Source organism: Nannospalax galili, unplaced genomic scaffold, assembly GCF_000622305.1.
Source record: "Nannospalax galili isolate Female #2095 unplaced genomic scaffold, S.galili_v1.0 scaffold16, whole genome shotgun sequence".
NCBI classification, from domain to species: Eukaryota; Metazoa; Chordata; class Mammalia; order Rodentia; family Spalacidae; genus Nannospalax; species Nannospalax galili.
In genome coordinates, this window is record NW_008339910.1 from 243,318 (window position 1) to 263,812 (window position 20,495).

Sequence of the window (20,495 nt, forward strand, 5' to 3'; positions counted from 1 at the left end):
ACAACCACTATTTTTCTAAAATGATGGCTAAATTTGTTTTCTCCCATCTAGAAGCCTTTGAGAGGGAAGTGACACTGATTCTAGCCACTCCAACAGCTATCAAAGTACCTGAAAACAAATCCTGAGTCCATCACTCTCAAGTCCAGCCTTAGCAGACAGAAGAAAAATGAGGAGAAACCCAATAGAGGGATGCTTTTGGAACCTCTGAAGAAATCCCAATGGACTCTGATATGAACATTTGAAATTTACCCTGTTTTGACCTTTTTCTGGTTCCCTGTCTAGAACTTGTAATGCTAACTTGTAATGCTAACTACTCTTGCCTTTACTTCTCCTTCACATCTCTATTCACCAGTCAAAGATTTTCTTTTTTCCCTACAGAAAAGAGTTATGCAATTTGGGAGTCTTACATAGACCCACTGAAGAGGCACCCCAGTTGCCTCACCCTGTATGCCTGTTCAACATGGAAGAAGCCAGAGTGGTCTGCATCCCGATTCCTTACTGGAAATTTGGGTAACCTCTTCAGAGGATGGTGTGATAAGAATAGGAGGTAGGAATTGGCTAGGTAATTAGAGTAAACAGACCCCAAAGAAAAGTAGCCAGTTTCTTGGCTAAGTCAAAATGTCCTTGGGCCTCTTAGCAAAATACTCTGTTCCCAAGGCCAAAAATGTTACAAGTATTTGGGAGCGCTTATCTAATCCCTAATATTGGGGTTACCTCTTCAGAGGGGGGAAATGTTAAGTAGCAAAAAGCCCCATTAAAGAAAGAAGGGAGGGAGGGAGGGAGGGAGGGAGGGAAGGAAGGAAGGAAGGAAGGAAGGAAGGAAGGAAGGAAGGAAGGGAGGGTACATGAAGTCAGAAAAAAGTGATGGGGAGATATAGGAGGTATTGGAGGGGAGGGAGTGGGCATGTATTTGATCAAAACACCTTATATGCATGTATGAAATTCCTAATAAAGTTTTTTAAAAAGTTTACCAAAAAAAGTTACAGAAGTCAAATGAATAGAATACACAAAGAAACATCAAGTAGCATAAAAAATGTAATATTTGATCCATTAAGCTGGACAAAGAGAAGACACATAAGAAATTCAAATAACTGTTTAAGAATATTTTATTATTTTTATTTTATGTGTATGAGTGTATTTCCTGTGTGTATTTAAGTGCACCCGTGTCACACAAATCCTGCAGAGGCCAGAAGAGGATGTAGGATCACCTGGAACTGGTGTTATGGACAGCTGTTAGCCACCATGTGGGTGCTGGGAATCAAAATCAGATCCTCTAAAACAGTCAGTGCTCTTAACTGCTGAACCATCCCTCCAGCCCCATGAAATTAAAATAACTTTTTCCTGTGTGTATTTAAGTGCACCCGTGTCACACAAATCCTGCAGAGGCCAGAAGAGGATGTAGGATCACCTGGAACTGGTGTTATGGACAGCTGTTAGCCACCATGTGGGTGCTGGGAATCAAAATCAGATCCTCTAAAACAGTCAGTGCTCTTAACTGCTGAACCATCCCTCCAGCCCCATGAAATTAAAATAACTTTTTTTTTTTTTTTAAACCTGGAGAGGTAAAAATGAATGTCATCTCTCTATTCCTCTATCTCTCTACCTACCTACCTACCTACCTACCTACCTACCTACCTACAGTAAATGAGTCAGACCAATAGAGGCAGAGGCAGTCAAATTTCTCCAAGTTCCAGGCCAGCTTAAGTCTACAGAACAGAGTTCTAGGCCAGCCAGAACTACAGAGAGACCGCATCTCAAAAAAAGAAAGAAATTACACAAAAACTGAAGAAACAGCTGCCTGGCTACTTAAGTATACCTTCAAGCTTTGGTCAAGTGAGACCTAGCGGAAGTGTTGGGCTGTGCTTTTCAGAACCGTTCAGTGGCAGATGACTCAACTAGAATGTGTTCTGTATTTTGGACTTTATGCTTTTCCTTCAAAGTATGTAGCTAAAGCCATAATGGATATCAGAATGGAGGTCTCTATAAACAAACAAACAAATAAATAAATAAATAAATAAATAAATAAATAAACCTAAACAACACACAGCAAAGCCGAAGGACTTTATTCCACAGAGTCACTTGATCATTCACATTAACATTGTACTACTATGGCAAGAAATGGAAATAGCGTAGATATCAGTCAACAAATAAGAAAATGTGGTGCATACACACAAAACGAAATTTTATGAAGCTATAAAAGAAAAATGAAATCATGATATTTGCAGGAAGATGGACGTAACAGAAAATTGTATTAAGTACATATAACTCACAAAGACAAACACTGTATGTTTTCTCTCACATTCAGATACAAGATTTTAATTTCTAGGCATGTGTGTGTGGGGGGGGGTATAGATTATGAACCCAGAAAGGGGACCATGAGAGGAGAAAGAGGTCTTAAGAGGGGAGGAAGGGGAACATGTCACATGAAAGTAGGATGGAGGTTATGGGGGTAGGAACAAGGTGAGGGGTGCAGCCAACAAAAACAATGTATGAAATTGTGTAATTATATAATTTAAACTAAGAATTTTTTAAAAGTTTGAAGCTGAAAGAGGAAAATGTAAGGGAAAGTGTTCAACATTCACATAGGCACATCTTTCGGTATAAAAACCAATATTCTTTTCCATATTCCTGAAGGTACTGTAACAAAGTCAATGTCATCAACTTGAGTGCTTAGAAAAATTTTTCTGTCAACAAAGGCATGAAATTCATTTTTATTTATTTTAAAGTTTTTTTTTTTTTTAAGAATTCTTTGCAGCTATCCTCTATGGCTAAATCCTCATGAATTTCATAATTACAATGCTATTATTCTATACCTCTGAATTAACTGGCAGAAATGCTTTCCAAATTCTAACCTGTATCAAGTTTGCCATCCCTCCACAATTTTAAATTGCTTGGGCCTGAGCACCATCTCAGAATTATTAAAACCTTGTGGCAAAGCCATAACTACAACTTATTTTGAGGGTTTTAAAGGCTTACATTTGTTCCCTAAATTTAGTAACTAAAATTTGAACTCTTGTCCCACTTAATCTAAAATCATTTGCAGGCTTTTTCCCACCTTGTAGCCAACCTTGGTACAAGCACTCATCCTTTCCTAGAAGGCTGCTAGTCATCACCATCCTCTTCCCCCAAGCTATTTTACTCAACCTTCACTGCAACTTACTCCTCTACCCCACCTAAGGCGCCCAAGATTAACCTAAGCCATGCTAGTACTGCTTTTTATTTTACAAATATATTCCTACTTTCTAGCATTCTACCAGCCAGACTTGAGACTTTATGAATTAATATGCTGCTAATATTATATCCTCTTTGCTTTGTATTTTAAAGCACTGCACATCTAAATCTTTCACATAAATTCTCATTCTGTTCTGTTCTCCAGTTTTCTCTGCCTCTATACTACTTTTTTTGTTTTTATTCTTCTTCAATCATCTAAGTAAAACTGTAACTTATCAGGAATACTCAAAAACTCTAAACACTGGGTTCATACTCCATTTAGTCACACTGTCCATACACTGGCTCCTGTGGATGCCACTGACACTAACTCACAAATCAACTGTCCAAAATGTCTATACTTGGAAATTTTCTTGTGTTGTCTGCTTGGCCTTAAGCCCTTTCTTACACTTCTTTTCTAGTAACACAAAATTTGAAACATGAGTTCTATACTTTAAAAATATTTTCATATTATGTTCCATTTTATCCTTACACAGAAAAATGTTCTTGAAAGTTCAAGAGTTTTTATAGAATCTTTCTTTTTAAAATATTTTTTTAATTTTATGTATGAGTATATTGCCTGCACATACGTAAGTACATCCATGTTGTGCAATGCCCAGAGAAGTCAGAAGATGTCAGATTTCCCTGGAACTGCAGTTACAGATGGTTATCAGCTGCCATGTGGGTGCTGGGAATCTAACCTAGGTCCTCTGCAAGAGCAGCCAATGCTCTTAACTGATAAACCAACTCTCCAGCCCCTAGAATCTTTCCATAGGTGGCAATTCTTCCTGGTTCCAAACTTTAAGAAGAAAATTTTCTTAGTTTTTGATGCAGCCAAATTCCGAGTTCCAAACCCAATTCCATTCTCTTGTACTAAAGCCCTCTGACCCACCAAATGTTTTACATGCTGCCATGTTTGTCCACAGCACACTGTTCCTTACTTCTCGGGCTTTGTATTCCTATGTTTCTGGAACATCTAAGTTTTCTTTAAAGTTCAACTATGTAACTTTTGTTCTTTGCTCTAATCTATTATTTCACATCTTTAAGGGAAGGGAGTGCTCTGGGAGTCAAAGTCCATGTTAACTCAGTCCTGCAAGACAGTGGCAGCACCTCCATCTCTATACTGTACTTTCCATTCAAATCAGTCCTTTGAAATAAAGAAAACATTAAGACTCATTTTAGGTACCTGAATAAATAATGAATGACCTAAGACAGACAGCAGATTGGACAGCTGCATTCCTAACCAACACAAAAACCTGGTCCTAATAAATTTTGAAGATTTAAGATATCAAGAAAGTATTAGAGTGGGTATAGGAATAGCAAAGAGGAATGAAAATAACATCTCAAAACAGTACTAAAGAAAAATGATGGTTTGAGCACATTTAAACATTGTATTACACTGCCTGTAGCAAAGCTTAAAACAATGGTTTCTTTAATTCTATTAAATAATATACCCATTTATTTACTATTGTCCCTCATGCATAAAGGTTTTCTTTCTGTCAGGTAGTCTCAGAACTCCAAAGGCTAAGGCAAGATCACAAGTACTAGAATAGCCTGAACTACAAAGGGAGACAAGGTCTCAAAATACTTTTTCTTTCCTATATGTCCATTTCCCTACTTTTCCCTGTGTTTTTTTAAACTGTTAGTGGTATCTTGATGGATTAGATTCACTGTGGGTAGAGGGCATACATTTACATACACTGGCAGGTGAACTTTCCACAAAATTATACTAGGACTGTGCAGCTCATAAATAGTGCCATACATGCACAAAGGAAAAGATGGTGCTTACAGCCCACAGGAGCCAGAGTGAGCTAAACTCTCATTCTTGTTGCTTGCCTTCTTTAGCACTGTTTACATGTCAATGCCTTCAGAAGTGTTACTGAGAGAATTTTTAAAGCAAATTTTGACACACACTTACTGGGGAAATTCAAGGCTGATCTGTTGGTGTTTTAAAGTTCAACCCTAAATTATTCTTTTTGCTAGCATTCTAGTCTTTTCTTGCCACTGTAATTGTGTTTCTATTTGGTGTTTGTTTTGTTGTTGGTCTTTTTGAGAGAGGGTCTCCCTGTAGTCCCAGCTGGCCTGGAACTCACTACGTAGACCAGGCTAGCCTTGAACTCAGAGATCTACCTGCCTCTGCCTCCCAAGTGCTGGGATTAAAGGTGTGTGCCACTATGCCCAGCTGTGTTTCTATTTGTATACCCATTAGATGAGTCTCAGGTTTCTGTCACATGGAAATATAGTTCAAGATTATTGTTGAGGATGAAAAATATAAAATATCCTGCCACACATATTCTGAGAGTTAGTAATAGATTAAAACCATCAATCTTCCTTGTGAATTCAAGATCAGAAGCCATTACTTCAAAATTTGCTCCTGGTATTCTTTAGCCTGTCATAATTTTAAACATAAGTGGGGAATGTCTATGAACAAAACCTACACATATGCTAAAATATTCAACACACTGTGTAGTAAAGGAGGAAGATATAATGATTACTAGTTGGTTCTACGAATCGGACAGTATATTCCTATTTAATTCTTCCATTTATATATAATAAAAAAATTGAGGCTCCGGGAAGGCAAAGTGAAAAAGTAAACAACATCACTATGACAATAAGAGTAGAAGTTACATATCTATATGAACTAAAAAGAAATTCAGAAAAATGAAAGCCACTAATTTGGATAATAGAAGTCATTTAACAGAACATTCTTTCATTTGAGTTACACAAAAAAGGCACTCTCTGCCTGCCTTGTTCCTATCCTTATCCACTAGGTTTTTATTTGTTTCCTCATTAGTATTCTGGTATTAAATAATATTCCTCCAGTTTTGGCTGGGACATTCCCAGAAAAGTAACAAGAATAATTCCCTCATGTCTTTCAACAGGTTCTGATGGACAATGAGATACAGGCAGAAGTAATATGTGGTCTCTACATCATCACCTATGGAGATAGGTGCAGCTATTTTATGTCCTCTTCCCCATCACCATCCCCTTTCCTTCTGGAAGGAAATGACAAATACTTAATAATTAAGGGTCACATGTTAAAGACAACAAAGCTGTCACAGTAGCCACGACAAACGGGGATAGGTATCTACGCTGAGAGTATCTGAACAATCTCAAAGGGTAGCTAGCATTAACTTACCTGACAGTGAAAAAGAAATAACTGCATTTGAGCCCTATGTTTTGGGGTCTCTAATACATTGCACTTATACAATAAACATTTTTTAAAAGAATGGGTTTTGCACATGTATTATTTCATTTCACTTGTATACCTCCTCAACTTAACAATTATTGAGTAAGAACTTCTACCAGGAATAAAAACTCATGGTTTAAAAAACTTTCATGTGTAACAAAACAGTTCAAAGACCAATTCCTGAGTGAAGAACTAGAAGGGAGAAAAGGAGGAAGCGAAGGCAGTGGAGAGAAAGGTTACAGAGCTCAGCATAGGTACCTATCCCATACTCTTCCTGTCAAGAAAACACATCAAGACTACTCAACAGTATCGCATCTTTTCTGTAGACATTCCCATTTCCCCAGGCATAGGGCACTGTTCCAGTTCAAGCTCCCAAAGAATTTTGCTCATGTTAGTAATAGTGCTTTACAACATTGAAATGATTTGTACATGTCTATCATCTAACTTGATCCTGCAGTTCATTAAATCAGGATCCTTATTTCAGGTTATTTGGATTGCATTATCCATTTCCACATGGAGAAATGACATGGGCAGAGTAGACAGTAAGTTGATACAAAGCTTTAACAAGAAATCAATTTGTAGCTAAACGTAGGCTATGGCCTTCAAACTTGGTAGACCACACAACCTGCATACATTTTACTTACTACTGCAGTATATACATATAAACCTACATTTTAAAAAATTGACAAAATACTAGTAACAGCTTCTTAAGATTTCAGAAAAATCTAGAAAGTATCTTTCAATCTGACTGACTTAAAAACCAAGGAGTGCCTCTGTTCTTAGGCAGTGACTACCAAACCAACAAAGTACATTTTTGAGCATTTTAAACTACCAATTCAAGACAAAATGAAAGTAAAATATGATTCTACCCAGCTGAAGTCCCAAACTGAAGAAATGAGACTAAAGCTTCAAGAAATAGATGCTATAAAGGTTAATTTTTAGCATGAATAATTCAGTCATGTAGCATCTAAGGTTAAACTCAAAATTCTTTTTCAAAAAAAAAAATCTTTTTTCAGTTTGGGGCTGGAGAGATGGCTCAGCAGTTAAGAACACCAGTTCTTCTTGAGGAAGACCTGGGTTCGAAACCCAGCACTCATATGGCAGCTAACAACTGTCTGTAACTCCAGTCCCAGGGGATCTGACAGCCTCTTCTGACCTCCGCAGGCACTGCACAACATGGTTGCACTTACCTACGTGCAGGCAATACACACATACACATAAAATAAAAATAATAAAATTAAAAAAAATTTTTTTAAGTTTTTGTTTAATTTTATGTGTATAGGTGTATTGCCTGCATGTAGGTAAGTGAACCCATATCATACAATGCCCATGGAGGTCAGAAGAAGGCATCAGATCCCCCAAAACTGGAATTACGGACAGTTGTTAGCTATGATGTGGATGCTGGGAATGGAACCCGGGTCTTCTGCAAGAGCAGTCAGAGCTCTTAACCACTGAGCCATCTTTCCAGTCCCTGAAAATGCTTTCTTAAACATTCTGCACTACACATTTAGAATATCATCAGATGAAAAATAAGGGCTATGTACCCTTATGGTTAAAAGTTACTAAGAGTTTCATAAAATACACATGAAATCACAGTATTGGTGGCATGGTAATTGGCGACCTTTATAACATAACAAGATAAAGTCCCCCGCCCCCATCAGCATTACCTACCATGAAAGTCTAACATGTACTGATTACATATTTAAAAGTAATCAAGTGAGGTGAAGGGGTAGGTGGGATTAAAGATCAAGCCACACTGCCATGGGATGAAAAGTGTGGAAGGCAGGCAAAGTGCACCCTAGTGTGCACAGTACTGTTACTACTTCTGCACATGCTTGAAATTATTTGTATTAGCTGAGTTAACACAAATCATGTATTTAATTAAAATTAAAAAATAAAATCATGATCAATTGTTATTTAATTTGCCCCTTTAAAATGTTTTAAAATACTAGGGGCTGGGGAGATGGCTCAGCGGTTAAGAACACTGGCTGTTCTTGCAAAAGACCCAGATTCGAATCCCAGCACCCACATGGCAGCTAACAACTGTCTGCAACTCCAGTTCCAGGGGATACAACACCCTCTTCTGTCCTCCATGGGCATTGCACAATACGGGTGCACTTACCTACATGCAGGCAATATAAACATACACATAAAATAAAAATAACCTTTGCCATAAAAATACATGCTAAACAAGAAGTTTTTGTAATTTTAACGTTCATTTATATAGCTGATTATTATTCCTATAAACCTTTCTTTCAAATCACTAATGTATTTCAAGATTTAGTCATTTATAACAGTGAAAAAAATACTCCAGATGCTGCAAGGGATAAAAATAATAATGTAGCTCAAGCACAAAACAAGAACTGCCATAGTAGATGAGGGAACTGCAATGTCCTCTTTTCCAGTGCTCCCATGACTCTCGGACTTCTACTAGCATCCCTCCATACCTCAATATAAAATTAAATTGCTCTCTGCTATTCGGTGTGGGCTGGGGGAGGACGGACCCTTGCTCATGTTAGGCAAGTACTATGCCCAATATATTTCCAGCAGTTCTGCTTTTTGATAATGCCTGTCAAAGTATAGTACCATCATAAAAAGTACATTAACAAGGTATTTTCAATTTATCCAAAATTTAAGTTTACTGAGGTTCTAAATAATTTATCTCAAAAAACTAAAAAATAAAACTTTAAAAAAAAGCCTTCATTATTATGACAGCTGTATTTATGAAAACAATGCAGAGCTGAGAAACAGCTCCGTAACCACAGGGAGTCACTGTAAGCGCCCACAATTCTTGTTCCCTAAGCTTCAGCTCTGAGAGATAATGCAGACACTGAATTTCAAAAGTCACTACCGTTTGGACAGAACTTTTGAGTGTCTTTAAAACGTTTTCTCTGTATTCTAATCAATAGTAACTTAAATTGTACCTTATCTACTCATACCAAAGGAACTGTTAAATGTGGTTCAACATGTACTTAATGACAGCTTTTGACTAAGTAGCCACCTTTTAACAAATAATAATACTGTTTCAATTATAAACAACAATTCTCACAGGCATTAAATAAGTTGATTTCTAGTACAATAGATTCCTGGGGTCTCTCCCTAAAACTGGTGGCTCTGACAAATCCATTTATATGGGGAACATATTCTCATGGGTCACTCCAAATCTTTCCTTATTTTAATTTTACCTCCACTCCATTATTCTAGAAGCTAGACTTCCTTTTTTCTCATTCCCTTTCCCTTATTGTTAAGACTTCAGCATAACAATGAATAAATCTCAGGGTAAAGAACTGTAAAACCAGTATGTCTAATACATTTTCTTTATTATGGAACTTGCAATTCTTTATTGGAATAAACCATGTAGTACAGGATAAGAGTTACTGTAGATATCTAAACTCATGCTTACTGGATGTACACAATGGAAAGATACACAAGTAACTACAAAAATGGAGATGCATAAGGCTTGTGTATACATTTCTTTTCTAGTTCTGCCTGCTTTATCTGCTGAGAGGGCCTAGAAGTGACACTTAGGTAACAAAGGGTAAACTTAGTGTGATGGCTAATACTGGTTGTCAATTTGTAACACCTGGGAAAAAAACTTCAACTAAAGAACTGCTTCTATCAGACTGGCCTACGGGCATGTCTGTGAGGCATTTTCTTGATTGCTAACTAATGTAGGAGGGCCCAACCCACCATGGACACTATCATCTCTAGGCAAGTGAGCCTGGGGACTTCCCTGGATGATGGACTGTGATGTGGAAGTTTAAGCCAAATAAACCCTTTCCTTTCCCAGGTTGCTTTTGGTCATGGTGTTTGTCAAAGCAACAAAAAGCAAACTAGAACACCCAGCATGCAAAACTCAGTTTCTAATACAATAAAAGTAACCAGTGCTCCTTCGAGAATGGCTTCAAGTACACAAAGATGAGAGTATATAAAAGAAACACAGAAGCCTACAAGAATCCCAGCTCCCAATGGCCAAAGTCTGAGTAATTTAGGCAACAAAATATATACATTATTGGATAATAACATTCAAGTGTAAAATATAAACAGAAATTGAAGTACAAATATTTTTTTACAAAAATTCCATTTAATGTATATAAATACTCCCCTCACCCAGGAGATAAAGCTTAATCACCACTCAACCTCACTAAGAGGGGTCTAGACATAGTGACTTGCTTCCAAGGAATGCAGTACCAAGACGGGGAATCAGCAAACTTCAGTAGAAAAAGCTGGTGAATGCTACGGTGCTCAACTGATGAAGGTTAATATCATCTGTTCCTCACATTGTATGACCACAAAATGTATATGTGCTATATAAAAACTCCAGACAAATGTATATTTGGTTACATTACACAAGATACCTGACCATTATTTCTCATAACCATTAAGGTTATAAAAAATAAACAGAAAATCGCAGAGGAGACTGAAAAGATGTGAGAAGTAAATGAAATATAGCACTATGAACTAAATCCTGGAACAAATGGAATCTAGGCAAAGTCTACGGTTTTGTTAACGCGTGTGTATGTGTGTGTGTGTGTGTGTGTGTGTGTACATGTGCATACAGAGGCCAGAACTCTAAGTCAGGTGTCTTCCTCTATAGTTCCCCGCCTTTTTTTCTTTTCGTGTGTATGTGTGTGTGGTCTCTATGTGTATTGTGTTTGCATGTGTATGGGCACCTGTGTGTGGAGGTGCATGTGCACATGTGTGGAGGTTGATACTGGTGATCTTCCTCAATCACTCTTCCACCTTATTCATTGAGGCTTGCAATCAAACTGAAAACTGATGGGTTAGCCCTTGCTCCTTAGCCATCTCCACAGCCCTCATTTATATTTTGAGATGGATTCTCTCAGAGTCTGAAGCTCACAGATTCAGCTACAGTTACTAGACAGGATACCAGAAAGCCCCTAGGATCCTCCTGTCTCCATCTCCCAGTGTGAAGATTACAGGTGCATGCCCCAATACCTGACTTTTCATGTGAGTTCTGGGACCCAAACTCAGGTCCTTGTGTTGGGCAGCAAGGAAGCACTTTACTCACTGAGCCAGCTTCCTGACTTTCATTAATGGTTTTAAAAGGATAATTTTTAAACTGTTTATAGGTGGATGGAAAGATGTCTCAGTGGTTAAAAGCACCTGCTCTTTCAGAGAACCCCAGTTCAGTTCCCAGCATCTATATCAGGGGGTTCACAACTGGCTACAATGCCATCTCTAGGGGATTCAACAGCCACACCTGGCCTCTACATGCAGCTGCATACAAGTGGCATACATTCACAAACACATATAAATAAAATTTTTAAAACTTTATAAATCGAGTTTCCCCATCTGAACAGAAAGAATTAAACACTGCAGATATCAAAGGAGCTTTTCAAGAATGAGTTGAAGGGGCTAGGGTGATGGTTCAGCAGTTAAGAGCACTGGCTGCTCTTGCAGAGGACCTGGGTTTGGTTCCCAGCAACCACATGGTGGCTAACAACCATTGGTAACCACAGTTCCAGGAGATTCAATGGCCTCCTCCTGACCTCCATGGATACTGCATGATACAGGTGCACTTATGTACATACAGGTAATACACTCATACACATGAAATAAAATATTTAAAAAATTGAGTTGTGAAATTTCAGGTATACAGTGCTCTGGTGCACCCTTAGTTCATTAAGAATTTAAGATTAGTAATCCTTGGTTACCATTGTAATTATTTGTTTCAAAATAAAACTGACTGCTGCGATGTTTTACGAGACTGTTCCTCAAGGATTTACAGAAAATAAAACTCATATGTAAGCAACATCATCAGTAACAAAAATACTGTAGAAATAGTAAACTGGTAAATGACTTCAGGTAAACAGGTTCATTTTATAATATATATAAATGTTATGTATGTAACATATATACTATAAATATACATGCCAACAATTTAAAATACATACAAATCACTTAGGAATCTACTAAAACATGAAGACTCTGGGATGAAGCCCAAGACCACTTTTCCAACAGGCATTAGGTGATAATGGGCACAAGATCACAAGATTTCTATTTCTGGGTTTTTTTTTTTTTTTTTTGGTCTTTTTTGAGACAGGGTCTCCCTGTGGCCCCAGCTGGTCTGGAACTCACAGAGATCCACCTGTCTCTGCCTCTGGAGTGCTGGGATTAAAGGCATGTGCCACCATGGCTGGCTTATTTCTGTATTCCCCCCCCCCTTTTTTTTTTTTACAGGCATGGCGGCAGGTACACACCTATAACCCTGGTACTCTTCTAAACTCCCAACACTTGGTAGGTAGAGATAGGAAGATCAATAGTTCAAGGACAGCCTCATTACGTAACAAGTTCCAGGACCTTGTCACACACAAAGTTGAAAAGAATCTTTCCTCCATCTCTTTCCAGAGGCAACATGTATTTTTAAATGTATAATTATATCAGATATGATCCATCTATTAAGAACAAAATCAAGCAAGCATTTGATATTAATTTCTGCCTACATATTATCTTACTCTTATACACAGAAAAGTACTGTATTTGAAAATTAATTCATGTGCAATTCTCTTATCCTCACCAGTTCAAAGTAAGCCCAATTATAGCAATCTAGATTTACCACAATCTCGGAAAATCTTATGAAAATTATAATTTGGTTAAATTCTACTTGGACACAGTGTAACCTATCACTACAGCTGCTAGTAAGTATATACTGAGTTTCCAAAACAATAGGCATTTGCATAATCCCAGATTTAGTAGCACATACAAGATACCAGAGAAGAGAAAAAAATACAAGAGACAAAGAAAAAGCAACTGAACTGAGATACGGATTAAGAAAAATGAAATGTAAGAGTCACTCCTGTAATTAATAACATCACAGGAAATTGTCACAACTTTCTTCACTGAGTGATTTCTAGCCACTCTAGTTTTGTGAGTTCATATTTTCCTATCTTCCCCAAAATGTTTCTTAAGCATTACTTCTAAAACCTTCTAAATTAAATTTTTTTAAAAAAACTAAGGTGGTTATTAAAAAAATTCAGAAAACACCATTTTAAATGTCACTTCCTTTAAAAATTGCCAGGCATGGTGGTGCACACCTTTAATTGCAGCACTCAGGAGGCAGAGGCAGGTGGATCTCTGTGAGTTCAAGGCCAGCCTGGTCTCCATAGCGAATCCAGGACAGCTAGGATTACAGGGAGACCCTGTCTCAAAAGGACCAAAAAGAAAAAAAGTTCAAATTTAATGTAAACAAAAAAATTTAATTTTTACACAAGGAATCTTTATGGAATGTGTGTAATGTCATAGGCTACATGTGAGCGTCAGGCCAGAGTAGGCTATGAAGCGAGATGCCATTTCAGAAAAAGCTGGGGGTGGTGGTGCACACCTTTAATCCCAGCACTTGAGGCAGGGACAAGCTGTGAGAACCAGGCCAGCATGGTCTACAAAGTGAGTTCCAGGCCAGTTGGGGCTACAGGGAGACCCTGTCTCAAAAAAAAAAAAAAGAAAAGAAAAACAAAAACAACAACAACAAAAATCAAAAAGAAAAAAGACAACTAAAGGCAATGTTTCACAAATGCTATACCAAGTAATATTCAACTGCCACTTACAGGAGAGTGAAAAATGTGATCTGAAGCCAGACATGATGACATACACCTATAATACCATCACTTGCAAGGCAAAGACATGAAGGCTCACACACAAAAAGGGCTAGGCATGGCATCGCATGCCTTTAGTTCTAGCACCTGGGAGGCAGAGGCAGACTATCTCTGACTTCAATACCAGTCTGGCGCATATAGTGAATTCCAGGTCACCTGGGGCTAGAAACCATATCTCAAAATTTGAAAAAAAAAAAAAAATTGGTGGTGGGGGGGGTGCTGTTAGCATTGACTTGGTGTTTTTTTGGTGGTGGTGGTGGTTGTTTTTTTTGTCTTTTTGAGACAGGGTCTCCCTGTAGCCACAGCTGACCTGGAACTCACCATGGAGACCAGGCTGGCCTTGATCTCACAGGGATTCACCTGCCTCTGTCGGATTAAAGGCGCACGCCACCCACTGACTCAATGTTTCTGAAATTTAACAGACGGCCGGTCCCTTCCTCCCTCCCTTTCTTTTTGAGCTAGGTCTTGTACTGACCTGATCTCACTCTGTAGACTAGGCTGGCCGAAAACTCAGATACACCTGCCTCTGCCTCCCAAGCACTGAGATTAAAGGCAAGGCAACACCACAACCAGCTACTTATCTATTTTTGTGGAGCTGGTGATTGAATCTAAGACTATGTATTCTCAGTAAGCTCTCTATGGCTGAACTACTTGCTCAGACATCAATTCTAATAATCTTTATTTTCTTAGTGTTGTTTAATTTGGTAAATTCTATTTGTAAACTGACAATTTTCTTTTTAATTGGCAAAAATTTATTTAACAATTTTCATTTAGCACATGTCCATCAATCCTATTTCTAGCTCTCTGCCACTATTATCTTCCTGAAGCCTTTTTCTTTGAGACATTGCTGACTGACCTGTAACTTGCTATTGTAAACCAGGCTGGCTTCAAACACACAGAGATCCAGCCTGTCTATGTTCAGAACGTAAGGATTAAAAGGCATGGACTACCATGTCTAAAACAACACTAAGATCCAAAGAACATTCTTGAAATGTAAAGAAAGGAAAAATGTGGTTTCTATAAGCCAAGGAAAATTAGTACAACACATAGGGCTTCTTCATGTAAAATATGTTAATACCATACTTGAGGACTAGGTTCAGTTCCCAGCATCCACATGGTGGTTAACACCCATTTGTAACTCCAGTTCCTGGGGATCCTATGACCTCTTTTGGCCTCCTCAAGCATTGCACATGTGGTACACTTACATATATGCAGGCAAGCACTCATATACATCAAATATAAGCATTATTAACACTTTAAAAAGCTACAGTAAAATAAAGATTTTTAGGTCGAGGATTTTACTTAGTGGTAGAAAACTTGCCTGGCACACACAAGACTCTGGGCTCAAATCCTAGAACATGTACCCGCATGCACAGATAACTGTAAGATTTTATTCTAAGAATCAGATCAACAGAATTTCATTAGCAACTATGAGACTATGTGAGACGACTAAAACACCATCACCAACATCTTCTCCAACTCTGTAAAAATTGTTCAAGAGCATAATGTATCCATCTAAGGACTACAGTTAGAAATTCTTAAATGTGCGTGACAAAGATTTATCTACATATAAGCATCTACCATACATCCAAAAATAAGCAATAGGTGACCACGTATTTCTGTATTTCCCCATAAATCCACTGCTGGAATAAATCACCCTTCCAAATATCCTTAAAACCGAAAATATGGGGCTGGAGAAATGGCTCAGTGGTTAAGAGCACTGGCTGTTCTTACAGAAGACCTGGGTTCGAATTCCAGCCCACATGGCAGCTCACAACTGTCCATAACTCCAGTTCTGGGGATCCAACACCCTCTTCTGACCTCCATGAACATTCCATGACACGGGTGCCCTTATACACATGCAGGCAATACATTCATATACATAAAATTTTTTTAAAAGTTGAAAAAAATCTGTGTGGAGGTACAATACTTTGCCTAACAGGTGTGAGGCATTGGGTTGATGTCCAAAACAACAAAAATTAAAAAATGAAAAAGTTTTAAATGTCTAACTAAGGTTTGAAGACCCTGATCACTAACCAAGTCCACACAGGTGGAAAACTGCTGGAAACCTTCCAGTATCGTCAGAGAGCTTAGCTTCAGCTACATACAACTGTGTCAAGCTAAAACTGTTGTACAGGTGCATCCTGGCCCACTTTTCTGAGCAAGTTTTCAAAACTGGCAGTTGATCATGGCCAGAAAGACCTATTTCCTGAGTATTCTTTCTTTTGGTCAATAATTAAGAGAACTTTCCATACAGAAAGTGATGAATCAACCTTCTCCTTCACTCTTTTTAGTAGAAAGCTAAATAAAACCAAAAATGTCACAATCTCATCTTTTAAGCTTCCACAAAAGAAATTCTGAAGCAAAACACAATTTACATTTCTTAGCCAACACAATCAAATTTATTTAAATTATTTAACAATGTATACCAACTTTAAAAATGGGGCATGTTTCTCATCTCTCTATTAATATTTACAACTGTGATGCCTTTTTTAAAAAGAAAAATCCCTTTATCTGTAAAGTTTACTTCCTCAGTCTTCTAACTTGGCACTATCTTTTTTCAAAACTTCGTACCATCTTTTGATGAAACGTTTTGAGAGGGTAGGAACTGAGTGTTAATGACAAAAGGTACAGATAAAAGGAAGGACAACAAAAGAGCAGCGAGGAAAAAACAAGCTCCTTCCTTTCCTGAGAAACTCCAAAGTGCATACAAAGCTAGGCAGCTCAATAGCAACACTCTTCAGAAGGGCAAAAGCCTATGTGACAGAATGACTGATTCAGACTCATTAGAGAAACTAGCTGTGCAATCACCTACAGTGAATACACATCATTAAGTAAAAGAATTTTTTATTTTTGAGACAGGGTTTCCCCTGTAGCCCCAGCTGCCCTGGATTCACTATAGCACTAAGAGACCAGGCTAGCCTCGAACTCAGAGATCCATCTGCCTCTGCCTCCCTAGTGCTGGGACTAAAGGTGTTCTCCACCATGCCCAACTATAGTCCCAGTTGGCCTGGAACTCATCCACCTGGATCTCAGCCTGCCTCTGCCCCGAGTGTGGGATTAAAGAAAGGCGTGCACCACCATGTTGGGCTGACATTAATCCTCTTGCCTCTACCATCCTTGCTGGGATTATAGGTGTACAGTATAAAAGAACTCTTTAAGTAAATCTGATTTCAAAGTAAATCCAGTTATAAAAGCACTCTTTAAGTAAATCTGATTTCAAAGGGGTTTTTTTTTTTTCACATGTGCTATCAAATTGGCATTATAATTCCTCCTAATTTGAGATATGGCAGCACTAAATGGGTAAGTGGTGAGAAGGTACCAACAGGGGCTCTCCCAGATAGCCAAGTAGAGGATACTTTGTCAAGAGTGTAATTTCCTATTTTGTGGGTAGTCTGGTTCCTGTATTTACTATGTATTTCTACTTGTTTACCATTTCATTGTGCCTAATGAGTAAGAGAATGGGCAGTGTAATTCTTCTACTTACTCCAAACAATTTATCTACACGGATGCAAATCAAAGCTAAAATTCAAAAATCCTCTAATCTACAGGATGTGGCACATGCCTTTAATCCCAGCACTTGGGAGGCAGAGGCACAAGGATCTCTGTGTGCTCCAGGCCAACCAGAGCAGCATAGTGATACCTCGACTAAAAGAAAAAAACAAACAAACAAAGAGAGAGGTAGCTGGAGATATGTCTCAGAACTTAAGAGCAGTGGCTGCTCTTGCAAAGGACCCAGCTTTGATTCCCAACACCCACATGGTAGCTAACAACAATTCATAATTCCAGTTCCAGGGGATCTGATGCCCTTTTCTGATTTCCATGGGCACTGCACGACACTAGTGCACTTAGATACATGCAGGCAATATACTCATACACACAAAATAAAAAATTAATAATAAAAGAGGTCAACTTGGGGGAGTCAGTTCTTCTTCCACTATGTAGGCCCCCAGAGATTGAACTCTGGTTACCAGGCCTCATAGCAAGCATCTTTACCCACTAAACCATCCCACTAGCTCTCAACTCAGGTTTTTAACTTCTAGATATTTGTTTCAACTACAGTGTTTTCCCAATCACTGCTGCTTAGTTTATTCTCTATGTTGTTCTTGCTATTCTCTTTTCTTAACTCTTCTATCACCTTTCCTATTTCTTGTCCCTTGTATTTCTCCACCACTGTGACTACTTGTTATAGAGTGTTCTATACTACACAAAACATGATGCTGACTACAACTAATACTGAATGCCTACTGTATCAGAAAACATTTTATTCCCTGACACAAAGCACCTCATGTAAAACACCATTTTAAGTAAGGTAAATAATAGTGTAATCTCCATTTTAAAGGAGCAAAAATCAGAATGGAGAGTAAATAATTTACCCTAATTCACAGTTAATAATTGGTAGAAGTGGGATTAACTGTGCAGTCTGACTCCACCTAATTTACTGATGTCTATATACAAGTGCCTATAAATATATGGACTGTACTAGTAATAAGCACAGGTGTAGAACATAAGATGCCAGATAAAGATGAGTACATAAAATCTTACTGCACTGATTATTCAGACAGTTGACTAAAAGTCCAACAATTTAAACGTCTCTACTTGTTTCGGCTTCAACAAACTCAAACACTATAAACCTCCAACAGATTTAAACAGATCTAAGTCTTCTATAGTTAAGTTCTCTGCTTCTCTCTGAAGAATAAAAGCAACACCTGTAACATCAACAAAACTATTATATTTAAGCATTTCAAGAGCTAAAACAAATTTCTAAAAACAGATGTATTCAGTTCTCAGGTAACCAGTTGATTTAAAAGTCTTGCTTACCTTGATTCTCCACTGCTGTTTCTAACACTTTCTTCATCACTGTGTCCATTCATTGTAAATATCAAGACGTTTTAAAATAAACTACAAATCTTCCCAGTTAAAAAGATGAATATAAATGCTGACTCCTCAAATACCAAAAATTCACAGATGACTCCTCTTCAACATTCACAGGTTTCCTGGGACCCTCTTTGAGTCACCTGGGGAAAACACATGAATAGTAAGAATATTTGCTCTACGAGATTAAGTAAGCCCTGTTTAGAAGTGCAAAAATGTGCCTGAGCCAATTATACTACAGGAGGTAAGTAGGGTTGGAAGCCTCTTACTTTAAAAAACTAAGCATCTATTAACTACATTCCCAATTACTTACTACAATTTAGCCTGCCACAGTGCTAGTGTTGTTTTGACGGAAGAAATTTAAATATTTGTGCAGCCACAAAACTTCTGGGGAATAATTTCCAGCGTGTAGGATATTTGTATAGATTACTACTGAAGCAAAGTGGCACTATGGAACATATACATACAGCCAAAGGGGAGGAAATGTTGTATTTGGTAACACGGTTAAATAACCAATGAGGCGGACCAAGGTTATGGTTAATGAACCTCTAATTCCTAGCAACAAGAACTTCCTATACTCCAGCAAGGCAAAGTTTTTTAAATGCTCACATGGAAAGAGTGTAATAAAATGTATCATAATCTTAGCAAAAATGCACACGTCAGAGTAAATGCTTTTTATCAGATAACCCAATGGCAGAATGAAAAACAAGTGTTTATCCAGTGTAGATTATCAGAGACTCCATGAAGAAATAAAAAAGTAACACAAAGAGTATACACTGCTATCTTATTTTCAAGGCAAGCGATTTGAGGTTTTTAAAAAAAAGATGGACCGATACGTAGTATTTTCACCTCTCGAGATTTCACCACAGCCCTACAGTCACCTACAAGCCAACCACGAATAAACAAAGGAGATCTCTGGCAGGGGAGGGAGAGGAAGAAGCGGGGGAAGGAGACGTCAGATCCTTCCCCAGCCAGAAAGTATCGAGACAGCCACGGAGAGCGAGTTGTCTTCCGACCCCAGGTTTCCACTTCGCGAAACAGAGGCAGCAAACCGGCTGTGGCCAACTCGGTCGGAGCCCAGCCTGCATCTGCACCAGGACTGTGACTCTCTAGAGCTCAGGGCTCACACCTTTGCAAGAACAGGTTATCTGCGAAGTAACCAGTCCACAGTAACTCCTAATGTTAACTATTAATTCCAGCCCGGGGAGAGAGCTTTACTATTAAAGCGTGCCTAAGTCCTGTGCCTCCTTCTCGAAAGTCTCCGTAAAGAAAGTTCACCGGCCTCGGCGCTTTTTAAGCCCCTTTACCTTCCTTTCGTCCCTCAAAATGGCTTTCTCTGCCGCTGGAACTTCCTTCCAGCCTCACCTCCCTTCTCCCGGGAGCCTGTTCCGAGGACCGCACGGGGCGCCGACTTCCCGGAGCGCTCGGAGCTACTGCTCCCGTCCCGCGTCTCAACAATGAGTGCTCCCCAAGTCGCTCCGGCTCCGCGGGTCCCCTCCTCCCGCCAGTAGCGGGGTTCGGCAAGTTTGCGGGGCGGCCCTCGAGGCCGGAGCGCCTTCTCCCGCAGCCGAGCTCCCGCCGGTCTCCTTCCCGCGCCGGCCTCCTTC

At 38.7% G+C, this 20,495-nt stretch overlaps 1 protein-coding gene across 2 annotated transcripts in view; it reads right to left on the minus strand.

Moving 5' to 3' along the window:
- Window positions 1-20,268, minus strand: part of Chd1 (chromodomain helicase DNA binding protein 1) — an 88,875-nt gene extending 68,607 nt beyond the window's left edge. The window contains exons 1-2 of one of the 2 annotated variants that reach the window (XM_029564259.1): window positions 20,254-20,268; window positions 18,835-19,031 (exon numbers count right to left, since the gene is read on the minus strand). In XM_029564259.1, the coding sequence (XP_029420119.1) occupies window positions 18,835-18,887 (53 nt within the window). In that variant the 5' untranslated portion in view covers window positions 18,888-19,031; window positions 20,254-20,268. Of the gene's footprint in view, window positions 1-18,834; window positions 19,038-20,253 lie in introns of those variants that run through there. The other variant, XM_008834594.2, reaches the window with a different exon arrangement.
- Window positions 20,269-20,495: the final 227 nt, after the last annotated feature.